The 23,599-nt window shown below is 41.7% G+C and overlaps 2 protein-coding genes across 2 annotated transcripts in view; one reads left to right on the plus strand and one right to left on the minus strand.

Moving 5' to 3' along the window:
- LOC146831263 (uncharacterized) overlaps positions 1 to 10,237 on the minus strand; it is a 56,605-nt gene extending 46,368 nt beyond the window's left edge. Inside the window, exon 1 of the mRNA XM_085604127.1 lies at positions 10,177 to 10,237. Within this exon, the coding sequence (XP_085460253.1) occupies positions 10,177 to 10,202 (26 nt within the window). The 5' untranslated portion in view covers positions 10,203 to 10,237. The remainder of the gene's footprint in view (positions 1 to 10,176) is intronic.
- The window catches only part of LOC146831264 (lectin-like), a 66,552-nt gene that overhangs the window by 9,593 nt on the left and 33,360 nt on the right, over positions 1 to 23,599 (plus strand). Inside the window, exons 3-4 of the mRNA XM_085604126.1 lie at positions 2,080 to 2,168; positions 11,647 to 11,787. Coding sequence (XP_085460252.1) covers positions 2,080 to 2,168; positions 11,647 to 11,787 — 230 coding nt within the window. The remainder of the gene's footprint in view (positions 1 to 2,079; positions 2,169 to 11,646; positions 11,788 to 23,599) is intronic.

Genomic DNA, 23,599 nt, shown 5'->3' on the forward strand with positions numbered 1-23,599 from the left:
CTTAATTTAGCTCAGTCACATATAATCAATGGCCCATAATCCAGGTCTCATATTTGGCCTCCCACACTAATGGAATCAGCCGAAGTTATACCAAACAGGCCCCTGGAGGGATAGGGTCGGGGTTATTGGTCGTAATGTGGTAAATAAATCTATATTTACGCCAGGCAGAATTTCTATAATGATCAAATAATGAGTCGGGGAGTCCGTGGCGTTCGAGTTAAAACAAGGACTTCAATACAATAACTCGAGTCAAGGGAGAACAAACTCCATCACCGTGCAAGGTTCAGGAGTGGTCTGGTTCTTTATTCACAGAGTACAATATATATACATTTTCTGCACTCACTCTGAGTGGACCCCTCCTTTACATACTAAAAATAAAACACAGTGCATGACATCCTTCGTGGTCTGAAGAGAGATAAGTTTCACTTCACATTCTTGAACAAGGTCGGAAAGTAACCTTATCTAAAACAAACGTGTCTGGTTTATGTTTCCTTGACAGTTTCCTGAGCCTGAGCGAGGTCAGAGGGACCCTTATCTTTATGCCGCAAGTCTGGGATCAGTTCCTGTCTTTTTTTTAGCTCGGAGGCCCATTCATTATCTTCCCAGGGCTTAGAGACCTGATATCCTCAGGCTGTTGGCCTCGCCAGGGGAAAGGAATTTGCGCATTAAAGATATGTGGATGGGCTCACAGGAGCAGGCTGGACAGAATGTCGGTGAATATACTTGAATGGATGCTGAATAGATGGATGCTGTATAGATCTGTTTTTAAAAGAAGTAGAGAAGTGTGCGAGGGGACAGAACCGGGATCGTGGCCTTTTACTTTTTATTTCCTCAATTCACAGGCTGCTGTTAGTTCCAATTTCAGTATGGCTGCCACCTTGGCAGAGCCTCTGACTTAAGAGTTGAAGAAAAGTATAGGAACCCCCAAACACCTGAATGCCAACACCACAGATTTCTTTTCAGACCCCTTCCTATTTATTATGTGCCCATTATGGGCTAATGCGCTACATTAACTAACACTACTGATATAACAACTATTACAACAACACTGAAATAGCTTTCTGTATCCCTATGTGATTGGCTGCAAAGACAAGGCTAGTGGCATGCAAAGAGCAGAGCAGACTGTCATCCTATTGTTTGCATTCTCAAATGGGAAACTTTTTCTAAAGCAGCTTCTGTTCCTCAAAGGAACCGCTACTGCTTTTTATAAAAAAAACAAAAACGGCTCCCTGTTTGGTAAATTATTGAGGCGCAGTAAAGAGTGGTGCTCAGGACCATTGCATATTCCCTCAGAGGCTGGCAACACCAGTCACAAAGGCTAAGCTGTCCCAGACCCAGTGGATACCTTCCAGTGTGTGAATCAATTAACACCATCTTTGAGGTCAGTAGTTCACGACCGCAATTGCAGTATCAAACTACTGACATATCATACCAATTCGCAATTAGGAGGGAACCTTCTCCTTTCATGCCGCTTCCTAATTGCAATCCGGTATCTGTCAGTAAACCAGTTATGAAAGTCAAAAATACTTTTCCAACTTGCACAATGAGTTTAATAGCAAATAATGCAACTTTAAGAAATGCAGGGTTTGCAATCGCAAAATGGCTTTGTACGTCTGTCCCATTGTTGCTAGGATAAGGAGTACACTGGTACTAAGAAAAGAATAAACACTTGACTTGTTCACTGAGATAGGGAGACAATGACACACAAACACACACAAACACACACACACACCACAAACTGTAAATAAAATACAAACCTATGGAGTACACTCACATGGGCTTGGTGAAAAAGTGACACAACCCACTCCTTTATGGAGCCCGCAATGAGCAGACGTCTTCTGCATACCGAGAAACCCTCAAGTGCAGTGAGGCTACGACTGTCAGTGAATGATGCTTGTAAACTACATATAGTAACTCCTTTCGAAAATGTTGGTTGATTGTATGGAAGTACCTTCTCTCAATCCAAGTAACAGTTTTTTTCACATCTTTTACACTAACGACTGTGCAGTTTTTAGAATGAACTGAAAGTCAATTTGTGACAGAAAAACATGCTTTGAATCATATCAATTCATCTAACAGGACAAGCCAGCTTCCCAGTAGGATGGTCGATGAGATCCTCTGTCTACTACAAGTATATTCCCACTCCTAAGACTTGGGTGGAAGCAGAGGTAAGACACAAATTTCTCTGGGTGGGAAAAGAATGCACGCCAGCCTTTCTGCAACAGTTGTATTAGTTTTCTTGCCTTCATCATGCTTGCTTGGTCATCTCCTTTTTTAGTTTGCCTCTTTATTTAAATTTTTCTAACTTCCCTCTTGCCTTATCTGTTTCCTAATTTTCCTTATTTATCCATGCATCTCTTATTTCTTCTTTTTAAATGATCTCCTTGATGTTTTCTTTACTCTAGTGTCTTCCTTGATTAAACTTTTACTATCTTTATCACTTATCTTTATTACAAATTTTGTCTCTTAATGATTATCCTTTTTATTCTGTTTCTAGTTAAGAGTAACAACCAATGCATGCTAATGTACCACATGAACTAATTGTACAATTAACATCAGTATTGGACTTTGTTAAAGCATATTTGAGCATTATGTTAACAGGTATCATAGCAATGAACTAGACAAAGCCATATTCATCTCTGCAGTGTAGTGATAGGGGGCCATACTGTAATATGCACTAATCTATATGAACCCATGTCTCAGGGATGTCTTGTAATATCTTCATGAATCTGCACCCCTCTAGCCATCCACTTCTGGAATGGTAAGTCAAGAACCTACCTCTGTATGAAGATAATGCCTGAAGAAATCCCATATGTCCCATGGCCTAGTGACCTCAGATTGAAAAGCCACATATTTTCTTGCTATGGTATGAGACATGTAATTATCTAGTAGCAAGGCCTTCACCATGAGACATGAGGTCTGTAACCCACACAATGCCACTTTGCATTTTTCCATCCGCAGCATCTATTTCACCAGCTGCCTGGCAAACCCTGAGTATCCTGAACATAGAAAACACAGGGAGATGATGGACAGAGTGCTGAAACCTATCAGACATTCACCCCCAGTCACATATCTGGGTCGATTCCATCATCATTCTATATCTCACTTCGCCACCCCGGTTCAGACCCAGCCATATGCAAATCAGTCTTGACGCTGTTCCTTCTGGGAATAGTCCAGCCCGAGCTGCCAAGCCAGGTCCCTCCTGGACCGGAAACAAGCATCCAGGAATAGGGTCCACTGATTTGCATATGGCTGGGTCCAAACTGGTGTGGCGTGCTTAGCAAAAGAACGATGGATTAAACACAGATCTTTATGACTGGGGGTGAATGCTTGCATTGTTCAGCATTCCGTCCATCACTTGTTCCTTTTGCATTTGTCACCCTAAGTGGGAAGGGAATGCCCAGATGTGGGTCCCGTGCTCACTACGCCTCTGGATTAAAGCTACCCTGGCTGATGAGGGGTGGTGCCCAGAAACCAGTCCCAGAATGCTTGTTTCTGTTCCAGGGAGGACCTGGCTTGACAGTTCGGGCTGGACTGTTCCCATAAGGAACAGGGTCAAGACTGATTTGCATATGGCTGGGTCCAAACTGTTTTGGCGTGGGGAGCAACAGAATGATGGATCAAACCTAGATCTTTGTGACTGGTGGTGAATGCTTGCATTGTTCAGCATTACGTCATCATTTCTTCCTTTTGCAATCTTAAGAAAGTCTGAATATTGTATTGCAGATTTCCGGTATACCATTTAACCAATGTGGTAAAAATATCTCGTGAGCTCCTATCCACAGGCAGGCACATGTCTTACAGTGGATAGGATTGAAGCATCTTGGAGTGCTCTCTGCAATCTTTGCATTCTCTATTTTTCCTGGGCTACTCTCCTACAATCAACGAAAGAGTGATCAAAATTGGGAGGGGGGTTCCTAAGTGTGTAGTGGTGATCCTCTCCTGAACAAAGCTCACAAGAGAAATAAATGAAATATGTCCAACCCATTACTACGGGTGGGAAGGGAAAGAGACCATTTTCTTTAAATAGCCCTCACTCACTCTAATAGTGAAATACAGCAATATAGGGCTCACCCCAACTGCTAAAAGTCGGGGTGGGCTCAACCGTGTTTCAGGGAGCACTTAAAGATAGTATGTATGGGGCGTACTGTTAAAGATAAAATTCTCTAATGATGGAGTGGGAGGGAAGGTTAAAATATATACAATAGTGTGTTTAAGGATGTGATGGTCCTATGACCCTTACTCTAGCACCAACATGTTTCCGCCCTCCTGTTTGGCCTAAATAGGTCCTGGGCTTTTCTTCAGGGTGGGATGCAAAGAAGTTACTTCCCCCAAAGACGTGTGCGTGTCAACTATTCGTTTCAGGCACTCTTAAAATATTAAAAACTGGAACAAGCCTAATACTTGCCACTGGTCTCGATGAGGAATTACCTTTGTAAAGAAAACACATATAATATATGCATTTATTAACATATACATTGTGATTGATATTTGATCACCAGTTTCACACCGATCCCTCTAGATCCATAGATGTGATGATGTGGGCGTTTTCACCCTATAACCCCATTGTTTCAGCATCTTGCTGAAGTAGTTGTATCCCTTGTACTTCAAGTATACAATACCAATTAGACTCCTGTGACTTTCACATGTGCTATGCAAAAATGCAAGCATGCATTATTTCATTCACAATGTACTCTCAATCTGTTCATACCAATCTCCCATTATTATTTGCTGCCAGAATGTTATCACAATGTTACCTTCAATTCCCTCCAAGTATATTTTGAGCAATGATAACGTTACCCATAACATTTTAACTTTACATATCTTTGTCACCCAGAGTGTGACAATAAGGCCTCCCTCCTACGCTCCCTCTGGGAATACGTTGCCTTGAGTTACAGGGGTGAGTGCTCTAGGAATTTCCATACCACATCACATATACTAATGAAAGTGAAATAGAGTGGGAGTTTTGGATGAACAGATTGAGAGTACATTGTGAATGAAATAATGCATGCTTGCATTTTTGCATAGCCCATGTGAGACGATTTTTCAAATAAAGAAGGTCTGATTCAGCCCCTAAAATTGAAGAAACAAAATTCCACAACTTGGCTGTGGGTACTGAAAAGTCCCTATTTCCGTAGGTGACTGTTGGAATCCTTGGGAGGCTAACAAGATGTTGTGAGGATGAACGGAGTGTGTTTGAGGGATAATAAATAGAAACTTGCCAGATAGTAATGTAGGACTGCTATGACAGACAAATTTGTGAACAGATGTTTAGTCCTGAAATGCTATTCTGGAGTGCATGGTCAATTAATGCAGTGGCTTCAGGACCAGGCTTGTGTTAGCCAGGCAAGGGGGTTTCAATGCTGATGAGAGCAGCAGTGTTCTGCACCAGTTACAGCTCAATGGATATTTTTCAGGTAATTCCACCACCGTTTTGGCAGCATCCTTCGGTAACATCTCTTCACCTAAGACTACAGTTAAATACTTTCGAATTAAATGGAATAGCAATCTCACTATGGAAAAATTAAATATCAGAGGTGGTCTCAACCTGCCCTCTCTGGTCATAAATCTTCTTTCCATCAACAACAGTAGCAGCCTTTATTAGGTCTAGACTAGATTACTGTAACTTCCTATAGCACTGAATGTAGAAACATTTACTGACTATACTTCACGCAATCCAGAAGCATGCAGCCAGATTGGTTAAATGTGCACATTATTTTTTTCATTGGCCAAGCCTCTTCTTGCAGTTCTTCACTGAATCCCAATCAACAATAGGATTTCCTTCAAGACACTGTGCCTGATGCGTAAATGTCTAAATGGTGAAGATTTTTATTCTAAAATGTACAGTCAGTTGCTACAAGGCATCATAGACTCTTTGGTCTGCCTCTGTTCAGTTACTTAATCAACCAATTTGTAGGAAATCCTCTTTTGGAGATAAAGTCTTCTCAAATCTGGCACCACGTCTCTGAAGTAATCTTGATTTGAGAATCACATCTTTTAGGAAAAAGACTTAAGATTTTTATATTAAGTTCAAATGAGTTTTCAGGGACATTTGTCATTACCAGTCAATAGTGTAAAGAGACCCATGTGGTGCTAGGTGCGCTTTACATGTTTCCATTGCCATAACTTATAAGTTGTCATAGTCCAGTTTACATTGCCTTAAGGCATTTATCACTGGGATCTGGCAGCATTTTTCAATATGGGGCAGAATTATTTTTAGTGTGGACCAATGGGGACTTGGAGTTGAATAAAACTCCAAGAGCCGGATGTACGACCTGCTAAATAGCGTCTTGCAAATTGCGTCGCATTTGCGACTCGCAATTTGTGAGGAGCTATTTGGCATGTACAACAGTGTGTTTAACACTGTTTGTGATTCCCAATGGGGTCGCAAATTGCGAGGCTCATGAACATTAATGAGCCTCCCGCAATTTGCGAGCCCTTTGGGAATGACAGACCCTCCCAGGGATGGTGGCCTGCTGGGCTCAGCAGACCACCATTTCTGGGACTGCTTTTAAATAGAGCAGCTTTCTTTTTTTAAATGCATCCCGTTTTCCTTTGCATTTTAAGAAAAAATTACACATTTTTGTTTCATTTTTTAAGGGCAGGCAGTGGTCCCTGGGACCACCACCAGAAAAAGGTTTCTGTACCTCACCCCCCGTTCAATTAAAAACTTACTGGTAAATGGAGTATCCCTGCCAAAGCATCCAGTATCTGTATCACATGCAACTCAATACCAAAATAGATAGATGAACCCCATCATCTCTGAAAAACCTCAACATCTCATAATTAATTTCGCAATGTTCCAAAAACTTAAACCCTTCGCTTTGCTAAATTTTCTCAACTCTTTATTACCTTGCTTGCAAGCTCTGTCTATCACCCCAGGTTTCTTTGCCCCTCTCTAAACTCTTCCTGCCATTATTTAATCAAAACCGCTGTCGTGCCAGACCAAGACCCCTTTTACTGCTGGAAGAGCAGCGCTCTTGGGGCTGGTTGTATGGATACATTTTCTGTGTTCTGAAGATGTACATAGAAGACAAATGGGAAGCTCTGTAGGTGCTGGTTCTATAGTTGCATTTTCTACGTCTTGAAAGTGTTGCCCATTAGGGGCAGCTTTTATGATTGCATTTTATGTGGCCTGAAAGAATTTAAAAAGCGGAGAAACACATTTTATTTTCATGTTAAACTGTTTCATTGAAATAATAATGCTGACAGTGATTACTGATGAAGGTTGATATGCTTTATTGACATTAACAGTTGTGTTTACCAATGGTTATTATTGTTTATTACATTTATGCACAAAATGATGGTGCTTTTAACATGCTGTTTGTTGTTCCTGTAAATTGGTGAACCCTTATTAATGCCAATAGACCTGTTTTATCTAAAGTGATAACTATATATTGATGTGTTGTTTGGTATAGGGCGGGGGCACTGTGATTTTGAGTATCAAGACCATTTGAAGGTCAAATGTGATTTCATAATTTAATCCAAGGTATTTTTGATCTGCCTTATGTATATATTTGTAAATTAATGTGTTGTATTTAGTAGTGTGTGTGTAATAAATGTACTTTTCCTTTTTGTAAAGAAAAAGCACTGACTGGACAATCATTTATTGAGTATTATTACTATTATTGCAGGCCAGCGAATAGTGATTACTATCCCACACCACCTGCCCTGAGTAGCCCTTAAACTGCACTGCTTTGCTACCCTGAGAGAGTCCAGTGCTACAATGGGGTGCTTGGTTTCCAATAAGGGGAAATCGTCGACCCATTATTTGACCAGGGCTCAAATTCTGCACAATTAATAACCCAATTTCCTGCATTACCTGTTTGGAAAATTGCTGATTTGTGCTTCCTCTGTTGTTAAGGGTCAAGACGCCATCCAGTTGGTGTGCCAAAGCTTGAACAATCAACAAGAATGTGAAAAACAATCACACTTGATTCCTTATCAAGTGCTGCAGTTCATTGTGGTTCTTTTCGACTCAAAATTGGGAAATGTATTTCTTCCTCCCCTAGGGCAACAGAAGATTGCGAGATCTTTGAGGAATCTCCTAGTCTTTCAAAGTGCTGCAACGAGTGAATGGGTGAGGATAATGGGTGACATGGTGGCTGCTCTGTGTCTAGTACTCTGGGCTGGCAGACAGACACCTATACAACCTTGCTTATCACTTTAGTTCGTTTTGGAACCTAATGTCTCAGAACTATGACTGTTTGGTCCCTATCCTTGGTCCAATTTCTCTGAACCTGCAATGGTGGCTCAATCCATCAAATCTATTGAAAGGAGTACTGTTGGATCATCCCCTTCCGCAGACAATCACAACTGATGCAAGTGCTCTTGTTTGGGAAGCAATACTGCAGGATTAATTGACCCAGGGTCTTTGGACCTCAGCGGAGTCCATCACGTCTTCTAACTGGAAAGAGTTTTCAGCAGTCTTCAAAGCCCTACTGAGTTTTTCCCATTGGATCAGGGGCACAGCAGTCCAGATCAGAACAGACAATCAGTTCACGAGGGCCCATGTGAACCGTTTCGGGAGTACCAGTGTTCCTTCACTAGCATTTCTGGCAGATTGGTATTTGGGCAAAGAACAATCCTTTGTCTCTGAGAGAAATATGTCTGTTGGGGAGGGAGAATGGATGCGTAGATCAGCCGAGTTGGTTATTCCCCTCCTCATTATTAATTTCTCTCTGCCCCAAGATATTTCATGAGATCATAATTCAGTTTGGTGCCCTATGGCATGACCTGTTTGCATCTTTCCAGAATGCTCTTCTTCCCAGCTTTTGCTTCCTTCTGCCAAACCAGCAAGTATGAGGGGTGGACACAATGAGCTTCAGGTGACCTAAAGGCTTCTCTTCATCTTTCTGCCTTTTTTTCTGATCAGCAAGTTTCTGCGGCTGGCGGACCTGCCAACCCTGATTCCCCTTGTTGCATCATCTATCGATTTTTCCTACCTGGTTATTTCCAGTTGTACATTCTCCTCTCAGATTATCTCTTTTCCATTGAAATCTCTCATCTGTCTCTCCATAGAGGTCAAGATTGAGAGGAGCAGATTGGAGGAATTAGTCTGTTCCTCAGAAATTGCTCTTTCTATCCAGGACTCCAGAAAAGAAAGTACTCTTTTACAAAAGATGTTGTCCCGGGAGTATCTTCCTGTTTTTTGGTAGGAGGTAAGATACTATAATTTTTCAGGGATGGTTTTCTGTTGGGGTTGTCTGTCTCCTCGTTATGTAGCCATTGGATAGCAATTAAGTACATCAGAGGTCATTTTGTTTCCAACTTCATCCCTTTGGCTTTTTGTTTGCAAAGGAGTTTTCATTTAAGGAGATCAATTATCCATTTTGCGGTCCCTCCTTGGAATTTGCCTCTCGTTCTAAGGAGCTCGCAGTCTCCTCTGTTAGAACTGTTCTTTACCGATTCTCTAAAATTCGAAACTCTGAAGCTCATTTTCCTGGTGGCCATTACATCTGGCAGTAGATGAGGAGAAATTGGATATTTGTTTTGTCACCTTACATTTTTAAGGTTCTTTCATGACAAGGTGATGTTATACTCAGATCTTTACTTTTTTCCCAAGGAACCTTCTGCTTTTCATTTGTCTTATGATTTGGTGCTACCATACATTTTCCATGTACCTCTACAGAGCAAGAGAGTCTTTGTCACATGATAGGGCTTTATAGAGCCATTCCTATCTATATTGAAAGTACTTCCTCTTTTAGAAAGGTGAACTTTGTTACTTATGGCTTGTACGACAAGTGACACCGCCCTATCACTTTGACTTTAAATCGATGGGTACAGATGGTAATTTTTCTAGCCTATCAGAATTCCGCAGTCGACCTTTCTCCCAACATAGAGGGATGCTCCACTAGAAGTATGTCCTCCTCTTGGGCAGCTTTCAGGGTCACCTCTTTAAAAGATATTTGTGCTGCTACAGTTTGGACTTACCTTTACAACGTTATTATTCATTTCAGATTGAGAATAGGGAGGTGTTTTCTTTGGAATTTGGGACAGCTGTTTTGTCTTCAGTTCATTAAAAGTTTTGTATTTGTTGATTTAATACATCACTTGTGTGTTGCATTACTTCTAGTGGCATGGTGTCATTTCTGTTTTTGCAGCTCTGGTATACAATCACTGAAATGGACTGGGATGAGGACTACGGACGAGGTAGCTAATGACTCGTCTACTTACCAGTAATCTTGATCACCCCTAGTCATGGTCTTCCTCACCTGAATCTTCGGTTCCCTCCCTTCCTTCCTGGGAAAAAGAGGAAAAAACGTTGTGATATGTATTATTGCTTGGCATGTCAGGAAGTTATGTCAGTTTAGCCTCTCCTTTATAGGTAATAGATTATCCACTTTCTCTGGAGCCATATTGCTTGAGGCAAAGTTTGTTTATTTTTGTTATGGGTGAATTCTGTGGTTGAGACATGAAGTGCTCATTGGTAAGGACTGGTTCAAGGACGACTATGAGTAGGAATAATGAAGATTACTGGTAAGTAACTGAGTCATCAACATACACAGAGAAACATACTCCAAACTAGCAAAGTAAGGAAGCCAAATGCCCCGTTAACAGATTACACGATGAAGGAAAAGCTTGTAGCCTTATGGCACACCATTGCTAAATCTCCTGCTCTTGGAAACAAAAGGCGGCACAGCAACGGCCTGAGTCCTGTCAGATATGAACTGTGCCAGAGAACCCAAGATTAATAAGAGTTTTCTGAAGGATTGAGAAGCAGTGATTGGTTTGTCTCTCAGTATTGTAGAAGCAAACACCTTCAATAGTATTAAAAATAAAACCAATTCAGCGCACAATTGAACAGCGAGGTATAGGGTTAAACTTTGTGATCAATTAAAAACAATAAAGAGGGCAGGAATCAGAAGTCAAGCACAGCAGATGCCTGTATTTTGGAAGTCCGCCTTTACTTACAAGAATTGCACATTTAAGCATCACAAGTAGGTCTGTGGAGCTGGAAAGTTTGGAGTTTCCTCATGAATATTTCTATCTCCATCCCCCTGATGCAGGTCTTTTGCCATGTGCACTTGCCAGATCTTTCCTAGTGCATCTTCGCTGGTAGAGGTTTCTTCCCCCAGCTCACAGCTAAACCCGCCTCCACGTTACTGCAAGCCAATAGAAGTCAGGTGTACTACTTCTTAAGTAGCCTAGCTTTCAGGCATGATCTTGCTTTCGATTTTTCTCCTCTCTATGTCTTACGCATTGTGATGTATGAGAGGTAAGAAACAGTGTCATCTTGAGGATTTATGCAGCCCTAGACCTGAAATATTTGGGGGCCATCATACTTTGGTTAGTTTTAAATGCCAAACTGCCTCAAATATGCTACTGTTGTGTCTCATCTGGTGTTCCTATAATTTTGGTAAACTGGGTTCCACGATTAGTACTTTGTTGTTCTGATCAGTCTACCACTCTCAATGAGAGTTACTTTGTATACTTGAATTCTGCACCGCTCACAGTATTTGAGCCTGCAGGTTTGCAATCCCTCACTCTCTGAGCCTCCACATATCACAATAGGTTTCACCTGGCTGGTTTACAGTCTGTGTCTCTCTTTAATTGAAATACTTGTCATGACTGTAGTCTGTGTCTCTTATGGCGATTGCTTTTTGTATCTCTTCCACATTATATGTGTAACATCTGTTTCCTCAGATCTATTGCCAGAGCCTTACACCTACTGCCCATCTTGCTTCTGTGCACTCACTGGAAGAAAACCGTTTTATTCAGGAGCTGATATACGACAGTGCAAAAGGCGACCCCATTGTATGGATTGGTGCCAGTGATTGCCATCAGGTAACTGCAGTCGGCAGTGCATGAAAGTGTGTGGTCCATATACTTATGCTATGTTATAACTGAAGGGCCTTATTTACAAGGCCATTGCGCTGCCGGTTCGGCGCTTTTTCGGACACAACAGCGGCGCAGTGTGCCTGGCCATATTTCCCATATTTACAAGGCCACGTAAAGTCACCCTGCATGACTTTTCATAGCCTTGTAAATATCGGCCCTACTCTGTGTGAAAGGGGCGTTCCATGTGTGTTGCTTTTGGTATTCCCATGCAACATCCATGGAACCTGAAACATTCCCAGCTTTACAAAGTTTTGTAAAGCTGGAAATGCATCAGAATCCTATGACTCCCCAGGGGAGGTGTAGGGGTGGTTTAACAAGGAGAAATACATCTTTTTTCTCCTAATGTTTTCCTCTTTCTATGCATGCTGCATTCCGCACCACGCATAGAAATAGATAAATGCCATCAATTATTGTTTTTATGCAGGAGGGTGTGCCTTCCTGCCTAAAAACAATCATCCTGAAATGCAGGCACCCTTACAACATGATGCAAGGGTGCCTGCACTGGCGCATGGCAGCCAATTGTGCAATAGTGCAGGGGAAAGCACAATGATGCGCGTCTTGTTGCTAATACGACGCAAACCTGTGCTTTTAAAATGACGTAGCTCGGTGCAACAAAATGGCTTGCAGCATTGTTTTTATAAATGTGGCCTGAAATATTTGCTAACCTGAAAAATGGCTTTTAAAAATACACTGATTATTAACCCCGGGCGTAGCACTACGCTTCGCCCACGTAGTGTACGTAGCGCTGCCTGCTTCGCACTTTCCGAAGTAGGCGAAGCAGGCAGCGCTACGCACACGCCGAGGGCGAAGCGTAGCTGCCTGCCACCCGCCACCCACCTCCCGCCTGCCCTCCTTTTAAATAATATCAGCAATGAAAAATAAATTAAAGTAAAGCGACTTACCTTAAGCGCGGCGTCTCCGGGGCTCCCTCTTTCTCGTTTCTAATTTCTTCTGGCAAATGCGCATGCGCGGACACCCACGCATGCGCATTTCTTGCGAGAAATGCGCATGCGCGGGCGTCCGCGCATGCGCATTTGTCAGAAGAAATTAGAAACGAAGAAGAGGGAGCCCCGGAGACGCCGCGCTTAAGGTAAGTCTCTTTACTTTATAATTTATTTTACATTGCTGATATTATTTAAAAGGAGGGCGGGCGAGAGGTGGGTGGCACGTAGTGGGGCTACGCGAAGCGCGTAGTGTGCGTAGATTTGGGCACACTACGTGCTGCTTCACGTAGCCCCACTACGCCCACTATGCCCACCCTTACTGATTATACATAGTTTATGTTATTAGCTGTGAGCAAATGTGACACATACAGTACTTAATTTTAGCTGGTGGTTGCAGGTGAGGCCCTCAGTCACATATCTTTCCTTATCAAGCTTTGACCCAGAGCAAGAAAAACAAGGATGGAGAGGAGGAGAAAGACAGAAAAACTGTTACAAAGATAAAGGAGGGATGCAGAAGAATTTGAAAGAGTGCTATAAAAGAGCAGGGAATGTCCGGTGATGGATGAAAGAGAAATCATGAGGTGGGATCAAGACTACACAGCTTGGTTTTCAGACCTCTTATATTTATTAGCACCAGCCATGGGCTTCTGAGTGAAACTTTGGGACCCAACACTTATTCTTTTACAAATTACTGGGAAGTAATCAACTGTCAAATACACATCTTTTTTTTTTTATTAACAATACAGACCAAAACAGGACATCATAGTATCTTATACAACAGTACACATTATAAACAATTAACTTGTCCCTTCCATAGCCAATGGACCCACGTAGTACCCCCCTCAGGATTCACAAATTCCCGGCTCCAGTATTCATTAGCTTCTATACTTTTCCCACACGATCCAAACCCTCTCCCAGTTTTTAGAGCATCCTCTACGCTCATCCACCACTTTTACGGCCTACTTACACCAGTCTAGGTCCTGTATCCGAGCCCCCACCTTTGGCGGTTCTGCTGCACCCCATGCCCTCGCTATATTCCTCTTTGACACACCAGACGCCACTGCCAGCCACATTTTTGTATATTTGGGCCAGATGGCCTCCCCCGTCACTATCAGCAGGTGCCATCTTACCTCCACAGGAACCTGCAGATCCACTACTGCTGCCATCACCCGGGATACCCCTTCCTAGGATCTCCGAATCTTGGGACAGGTCCAAAGGATGTGAAAAAAGGTGCCCGTCTCCCCACAGTCCCGAACACATTGAATAGATTCACATGGGCCCAGTCTCTGCTGTAGTGTTTGGGTCATGTAGGACCTCTGTAGAATCCTGAGTTGGACTAACCTGAATCTGGCACGTATGGCAATTTCCCTGGGGCTCTGCATATCCTCCACCCACTTGTCTGTCCAGTCGTCATATTCCAATAGTCCCACATCTCTCTCCCAACCTTCCCCTCAGGGCCTAGAGGATTCGCTCGATTGTTCATGATCTTGCGATATATAAGTGCTACGGCCTTGCCCACCATCGGGTACATCAGTAATCTATCCTCCATTGGGTAAAAGTCAGGCAACTGCACTCCCTCCATCACATGGCACCTCAGGGCATGTCTCAGCTTTAAATACCGGAGTCTCTCTTCCTCTGCCAATTTATATTCTGAATGTAGGTTCTCAAATGTACACATTTCCCCATTTCGTCAGACATCCATGAGCTTATCAATTCCAATGAGGCTCCACCTACAGAAGCCCTCCAGGCATCCCACTTCTGCCAACTGGTCACAATCCCACAATGGGGATTCGCACGTCAGTTTGGATTCCCACACCAGCCGTTTTGTGGCTATCCGCCATATTTATATGACCATCATCGTATATGCCGGCAGGTGCGCCTTACGTCCACCATTATACAATGCAGCAGGATATCCCCCAGGTCCCAGTGTGTGACGGTCTACCCTGTAGGCTGGTTCCTCGTCAGGTGCAAATACCCACTCGTTAACGTTCACAAGCTGAGCAGCCAGATAGTAACACCTGACGTCAGGCACTGCCAGTCCCCCCTCCTATACTGCCCTTTGCAGCATTCGCACAGCAATTCGGGGGCTCTCCTGCCCACAACAGGGTGCGTATTTCTGCATCAAATGTTCGAAATACTGCGGTCGTGATCTGATATGGAGTATTCTGGAGTACATATAGTAAACGTGGGAGGGCCATTATTTTAAACAAGACAGCCCTTTCCATAAGTGAGATCGGTAGCTTCCGCCAGTTTGTCATATCTCTGCGTAATCTCTCCAGCTGCGGATTTAGATTCAGTTCTAGAAACCTCTCTGTAGACCTAGTAAACCAGATTCCTAAGACTAAGACAGGGCTGCTGACGCCGGTGGGACTTTCTGCTGTTTTTACCAGTTTTTACTGCACACAATTTTAAGTCACGCTTTTTACCTGTTCTCCCCAATGCTGTTTTTGCTTTTCCTCTGCCTCTTGCCCTGGTCCACCATGGCTGTAGTGCCGATTGAGCGAAGGTCAGAGGTCACGTTGTGGATTTCATTTCTGCCCTATCACATCCTCAGGCGGTCAGCGCTCCAGTTATCCCTCGCTCCCCTACTTAAGCACACACAAACGCAGACATGCAGCGGACTAAGAGGGCTTGCTGACGCCGCACAAACTCACCTTCATTCCCGGGGTAACTTTCTCGCTCCCCTACTTAAGCACTCGCAAATGCAGATGTGCCCAGTTGATTTGAGCTCATTGAATCTTTCTCTTCTTAACTCTGCTGCCACCAACATTGCAGGTCACCTCCTAGACCCCATCTTCTCCAACTTCACCACCATTCTCGTTGACCCCCAACTTCAGCTTTGTTGGACTGATCATTATGCAGTACCATTTATTATCCAAGGTGTAGTTTTTGGCCCGTCAAGAAAAAGACCAGTGATTTATCCCAGTTTATTTGTAACCAGAATAAGTACAAAATGCTCTAAAGATACAGATAAGTCTATGAATTGTGTGGCGCGGTCTATGCACATAGAGCAGGATGTCATTAGCATAGAGGCAGATATGTCTCCCCCAACATCTATTCCTTGTACAAGAGGATCCCTACGTACCCATGCCGCAAGAGGCTCCAGAGCCATCGCGAATAGCATGGGGGATAGCGGTCATCCCTGGCGCGTGCCCCTGTGGAGCGCAAATGGTCTAGATATCGCCCCCTTGACTCGAGCTCTACCCATGGGGTCCGAGTATAAAAGTCGGACCCAGATACAAAACCCCGGTCCACAGCCCAGCTTGGACAGGACCATAAATGAGTACGTCCACTCGATGCTGTCAAAATGACATACGGGCATCCAATGACACCACTACTGCGTCTTCTGTCGGGCGCACCATTACCTCGTGCATTATTCCATATAAACGACGGAGGTTCAGTCTTGTGCTCCACAGAGGCATAAGCCTCTACTGAATCTATCCTCAGCTTTGCCTGTAAAAGTTGTCAACTGTTTTGGAATGGTCACAAAATAATTTTCACACAGGATTTCTCCAAGACTACTGTGGATACCAGAAAGCGGTTTCTGTTCCTGAGAGACAAACTTAGAGCTAATAACATTCAATTCTCCATTGTAGATCACCATCACTACTTTACGGAGCCTAAAGATTTGCTGAACTTTCTAGAAGGGTCCCCTCCTCAAGACATGGACACTACTCAATCTTCCTCAAATAAAAGGAAATCATGATACTTACATATGCTTTATTAACCGGATAACAGTTAATGTCTGTTTGTGTTTAGTCAGTGATTGTACTATTGTATAAACACAATATCGGTTATTTTAGCTGCTTAGCTCGTCTGAGGTTGAGAATCTTGTGTCAGATCTTTACTCTTAGAGGTGTTTTTCAGACAGCTTGATTATAGCTGCTACACTTATTGCGTTATAAGATGGTTCAAAAGGGGAGCCATTCTATTTTCTCCCTAGTTAGTAGCCTTGATTATGAGCCAGATTGTTCTTTAGGATGTTCTGATGTCCTACTCAAATTGACTAATTTCATATGTAAATATTGGGAATTCTTAACAATGTTGATGTTATTCAATAACCGCTCGACAGTTTGACGCTCCTGTCATTGCACCTCCTACATTCGAGGTTTTCATGGATGGGTGGGGAGGGAGGGGGTGAGGGGTGTTTGGGTTTGGATTCGGGGAATCCCCAGAACATGAGGAATGTTACTAGTTCGGCTATCTTTTGTTTTTTGGGTTTCCCCTATTGTTTTTTATTATTTTGTGTCTTTTTCCTTTTTCTTCTCTTCGCTGTCCCTTCTCTATTGTTAGTCGGGCTATGTCTTGGCCCTATTAGACAAGATTACCTATGTGAGATTTCATACACAATTATGGTTGATACTTATAGTTTTTGTACTGCCACGACAATTTATTTCTTTGTTGTGAATGGGTTTTCTGAAAATGACTTAGTACTTAATGCGGAAGTCAGCAACTATTTTATAATGTGCGTGTTCAGTGCAACCTGTTCTCAATCGCATTTATGTTAGCACAACCTAAGTCATGCAATATTGAAGAAGATCTCAATGTAATTTCCTGAAATGTTAAAGGGTTTAACCACCCAATTAAACGTCGACAAATATTTGATTATTTAGCAAAAACCAAAGGGGACATCATTTTATTGCAAGAAACAAAATTATCTAAAGAAGATGTCACTTTTATTAAGCATAATTGGATATCTCAAATTGCTTGTTCACCGACGGATCATAAGAGGAAGGGGGTGTTCACATTGATAGCAAAAAAAGTAAATGTTTCATTAGAATCACAAACTCACGACAGTGATGGAAGACTATTAGTTATCCACTTAAAGAAAGTAGAAGACCTCATACGCGTGGTGAATATATATGACCCCAACACAGATGATCCAGATTTGTGGGAGAGTATATCAAGAACTAAAGAGGATCTGCCTCAGGAGGATCTTATCATAGTTGGAGGAGATTTTAATATTCCTTTAGATCCAATTATTGATGGACCGTCCAATTGCAAATGCCACCCCACCAGATCGCAGGCCATAGTCCACACCATATGTTCTGAATTTAATCTCAAAGATGCGTGGCGCCTTCAACACACAGATTCCAGAGATTATACTTTTTACTCCACACCACATAATTCATATACTAGAATTGATTACATTCTCATTTCAGAGTCATTCATACATTTAATTGAACACTCAGATATATCCCCCAAGTTGGTTTCAGATCATTTGTGTATTAGTGTTAAACTGGCGGGCAGCCACAATGAACCTTCTTCAAAAAGATGGCGCTTTAATAATGAAGTCTTATCAGACCCTGAGGACAAAAAGAATATTGAAGAGGCTATAATGGATTATCTTAAGGATAATGACACTGCGGACACTAACGTCAACACCCTATGTGATGCTTTGAAAAAGCCACCATTAGGGGAATATTTATTGAAATGAAAACAAAAATAAACAAACACATTAATGCTGAATTAGTTCAATTAGAGCTCGAAATTAAAAACCTGGAGTCTTCCAATGCCAGTTCATTAAATGTTAATTCTATCCTCGCATCATTAACGCAAAAGAAATATGAATATAACAAAATTCTAAGCAAACGGGCAGGTGTATGGGTAAATAAATTCAAAGCCCTTAATCTTTGTGAAGCTAATAAGGCGGGTAAATTACTTGCCTCATATCTTAAGCATACACAGAACCAGAATGTTATCTCGTCCATCAAGGACGTCAGCGATCATGTGCACACAAAACGGAAAGACATACTAAACGCCTTTAAATCTTTCTACGAAGATTTATAATAAAAAGGCAAGGAAATTAACTCAGAGAACTGCACACAATACTTGAATAGACGTAGATTACCCCAATTGACTGAACAAGACAAACTAGAGCTAGGGAAAACAATCATTGCAGAGGAAGTTACGAATTCCATAAAAAGCTTGAAAGTTAATAAAGCTCTGGGACCAGACGGTTTTACTGCCATATTCTATAAAACCTTCTCAGTCCAACTACAACCGACCATGCTGAGAGTTTTTAATAACATAGCAAGTGAAGGGCGAACTACAGACTCCATGACAGAAGCCAATATAGTTACCATACCTAAAGAAGGGAAAGATCCCCTGCTCCCGGTGAACTATAGACCAATACCTCTCATCAATGTTGATTGTAAAATCTATTAAAAAATCTTAGCTACAAGGCTTAACATTGTTCTGCCATATTTAATAAGAAACTCTCAAGTAGGTTTCCTTAAAAGTAGCATGTCTAACGACAACAGCCGATTGTTGTGTCATGTTTTAGAAAATGTTGTTTTTAAACCAGATCCGGCTATTGCTATTACTTTAAATGCAGAAAAGGCCTTCGATAGAGTCTCTTTTCAAAACAATGTATGGATACTTTTAATTTGGGAGATTCATAAATAAAAACAGTAATGTCCCTTTAATTAGCGCCATCAGCTCTTACTGCGATTAATGGATCTCTCTCCGACTCTTTTACCCTTCAATAAGGCACTATGCAGGGTTGCTCCTTGTCTCCATCTCTGCTCTTGCTGGCAATGGAACCATTAATTCAAGATATTAAGTTGAATTCCGATATAAAAGGGGTAGGCTTTAAAAGATATTCAGGTAAATTACCTGCCTATGCGGATGATATCCTAATTATGACTGAAAATCTGGGTCCTTCAATTGCTGCCTTGATGGCTACAATTGCAGAATATTCCGTACATTCAGGCTACAAACTTAATAGAGACAAATCAGAAGTGAAACCCCTGAATGTGCATTGCACCAGAGACGTTTTAGGTAATTCGTGATTGGCTTGGCAATCGGGATATATAAAATATTTAGAGATCGAATTTGGTTGCAATATCATTGATACCCTGCATCACAACGAGAAGGTAACTTTGGAAAAAATCACAAAACTTTTGGATTCTTGGTCACCAAAATTTATAACATGGTGGGGAAGGGTAGAAACTATAAAAATGATGATCACACCTTTGGTTAATTATCTTTTAAATATGCTCCCTCTTCTGTTGACGGAGGACTTTCACCATAAACTAGATATCCTCCTAACAAAGTTTCTATGGCGCGGCAAAAAAGCTCGAATTGGCATAAAAAAATTGATACTTAACAAATCCTTGGGTGGTGTAAATCTAGCGGATTTTAAATTGTACCAATCAGCGTTTCTTGCAAAGCAAGGATCCTATTGGATTTCGCCTCCTGCTCATTATAACCCGGTGTGGTTAGATGTAGAAAAATCCATTCTTGATAATCTCAATCCTCTGACATTACTTACCTCTAACCAGCTTTACCCAAACAGATTTAAATCTATTTTGAAAAATACAATAATGGCACTTCTGATGATAGATAAGAAATTAGGGGCATATTATCAAGACAGGCGATACAATTATCGCTGCTTTAGCGGCAAAGAATTGCCGCTAAAGCGGCGATAATGGGCTTGATAATATGCTCTATGGAATTCCAATTGAAGCCCATGTTAGATGTGAAGGACGTCTAACATGGGCTTCAATTGGAATTCCATAGAGCATATTATCAAGCCCATTATCGCCGTTTTAGCGGCAGTTTTCTGCCACTAAAACGGCGATAATTTTATCGCCTGTCTTGATAATATGCCCCTTAGATGTAAGGTTCTAAGATGGAGTCTCTATGGCTTAATCGTAGAGTTTTATACAAAGGGAAATGTTTAAATATGATGATTGGATCAAACAGGGTATCTTCTTCCCTTATCAGATGGATCACTCTTTGTATCCAGTGATGTTTGTAGATCTTCAAACCAATTATAAGTTAGACAACATCAAATGTTATAATTTTTTTAAAGTAAGAGCGGCAATAACTAAAGCCAAATTCCATAATGTGCCCCCATCCTTACCAATGTTTGTAGCACCGATCAATAAATTAGGCCACCAAGTACCATATATATACAAACTTATCTTCCCTAAATCCTCTAAACTCAATGATAATCTTGTCACTTTTTGGGGTTCACACTCTACTGACCCAATACCTGACTCTTCATGGCCACAAGTGTGAAATTCGATAACAAGCAAGAAAGTATCCCCAGTATTATCTCAAACTAAATACTGGCTTTTGTACAAGGCATTTTGAACCCAGCTTGACTACTTTCTCTGGGTATTCGTGATGATCCATTGTGTTTGGAATTGTAAAAAGAAAACTGGTGACCATCTTATTTTACATAGTAAGACTGTGTCGTTCTTTTGGGACAAGGTTTTTGGTTTTCTTTCCAAAATATTCAAATGTGAGCTAAAAGATAGTTTACTATACTAGCTACTGTTTTTTTAATGGCTGATTTGTGTACTGAGATGGACAAAGCCCTTTTGGACCTTTTACTTCAGCAGTGAAGATGGTACTTAATATTTGGAAAGACACTCACAAGACTTCATATAAAGGATGGATGAGCTGGGTTACTCACCTTAGGGGGCAGACAATATTGCACTACAGAACTCTCCGTGGAACCCTCGTTTAGATAATTGTGGAACTCCTTGGACATTTACTTTAATATACACAAACCTCTGTGATCATGCCTGCTTCGGTTGTATTCTCTGTAATGTTACATTTATAATATTTGATGCTATGTTTGTCGTTATTTTTTGTATTTACAGTGAACTTTTTAACATTTGTATACTAATGCTATCAGTACCTCAATATAGGTTTCTCTTGCTGCTTCTTATCTAGCTTTCTTCTCTATTTCTTTTTCTTTTCTTTTTTGTCTTTCTTCTTTTTTTTTTTTCTTCTTTCTTCTTTTTTCTTCTCTCTTGGTTTTTTTCATCTTTCTATCTTTGGTTTACATGGTTTGGAATATTGATTTTAGTAGATTGCAAAATTCTATGCAATGATAATTTTTACTTTAGCACAGATATTCAAGTTGTACATTACTCCAAACTTGTTATTTTTGGTTATTTTTGTATATTGTTGAAAATGTAATAAAGCATTTGAAATAAAAAAAAGCCAAATATGACAAAAATCGGCACTAAATTGAAAACAAGATTAACAAGCATTGGCATAGCCAATAGGTCTCGCCTTTGGGACCTTATAAGTGTTTAGTTATGCAGCACAATATCCTGTGGCATGGCCAAACACTTATGAGGTCCCAAAGGCGAGACCTATTGGCTATGCTAATGCTTGTTAAACATGGCTTGTATGTTGGAACTTTAAAAATACGATACGCTAAGTGCAATATCACTGCACGGTTATTGCATACTGCTATATTTAATTTTATGATGTATATCAAGTATGTTTGCCTGCTGAGCTTGTATGTCATTTTATTGCAAATACGATTAATGGATGTAGGACTGCAAGGCTGAGCAACAGCGCATGTATAATGTCTTATTCAATACCTTAACTTATCAATGACTAAAGAGGCACTTTCTGTTATAAGCAAGACCAACTGGCATTGCCAAGGCTTGTTATAACTGGGCTGCACTAACCGCACATTATTTACAATGGCTTGCAGCTATTCACCTTAGAATTAGAAGATTGCTCCACGCTAGCAGACATGCATTCATTTCTGAGCTTTTGTTTTATAAATCTTTGTAATCTGTTGTGTTAACTTGGTTGGACTGAAAGAAACACGCAGCATAAGTTCCAGAATGGTACAATGTATTAAGAATGCAAGAACAGGATAACAGGGCCTGACAGCAAGAGCGAGCACTTTACTGCATCTTTAAAATGTCATGGGCAGCACCATGCAAGCTGATCACTGTCTTTTGGACTCAAGACAAAACTCTGCAGAGGGACCTGACAAACTGTGGAAGGACATTTCAACCTCCTCTGGTTTAGATTACTTGGTAAACTACTGTTCTACTTTTCATTTAGGTAACTGACCCTTATCCTGGAACCAGCAAAAGCCTAGCAGTGGACTGTTTCACAGTATGTGATCTGAAAAAAACACAAACCAATAGTTGTAAGCCTGCAGTGGTTACCAAAACACATACCCCTTTTTTGGCTGCTGTCGGCTTTTTCTTCCCAATGAGAGTGGGCTTCACATCTGTGAGAAATCAGAACAGCGAGTTAGCAGAGAGAAGTAGAACCATGTTAAATGGTTATCACTGAGCACATCTGCAGGCTGTTAGTAACACAGTTGAGTAGGCATCTAGCAGCGTCTTTTCCCAGATCAGAAGCCAGTGTGCTGGTCACCCTTCGGATAACAAGCAGTGCGCTGCAGCACATGACGACATGTCATAAAGGCTGCGATCTTGGACAGCGTGAGTTCAGCCATGGGCAGCAGACAGTGGTGGCAGTGCATATGGATGGAAGAAGAGGGATTTGTCTAACTCAACAGCAGTCATCTAACCCCTAGAACCACAAAAAGATTTGAAGGTATCAGCTTGATAGAAAGGGAGCAGCTCTAAAAGAAAAAAAAAGGAAGCAACCTCCGTTGGAAGGGATGAAGTTTCAGAAGTTAAGTGGAGGGGGGATATCGGCAGAGGGGAATAGGTATTGGGTTAGGCAGGAAACCCATACTGCAGTGAGCCTGGCACAAACACAGCGATCCCTAGAACTAACAACTAGCCTGTTGAGGTAGGAATTTCAACCCAGACAAAAGCAACAAGCGTGCGCGCCCGACAAGTAGGGGGTGGAGGGGAGTGCGGCCAAGAGCAGGCAGCGTTTCCCTTGCGGGAACGAGCGCGATAATTGATAACACATGGGCCCACTCGCTCCCGCAAGGGAATCGCCCGACGTGCACGTGTTGCATTGAAAGCAGTGCAACGCGTGCACGTTTTTGCCTGCAAAGTTAAATCGATTTCAAGAAGTCGCTTTCTTAAGCAGCGCATGCGCGCTGCGTAGGCGAGACCTAC

This window comes from Triturus cristatus, chromosome 5_1 (genome assembly GCF_964204655.1).
Source record: "Triturus cristatus chromosome 5_1, aTriCri1.1, whole genome shotgun sequence".
NCBI lineage: Eukaryota > Metazoa > Chordata > Amphibia > Caudata > Salamandridae > Triturus > Triturus cristatus.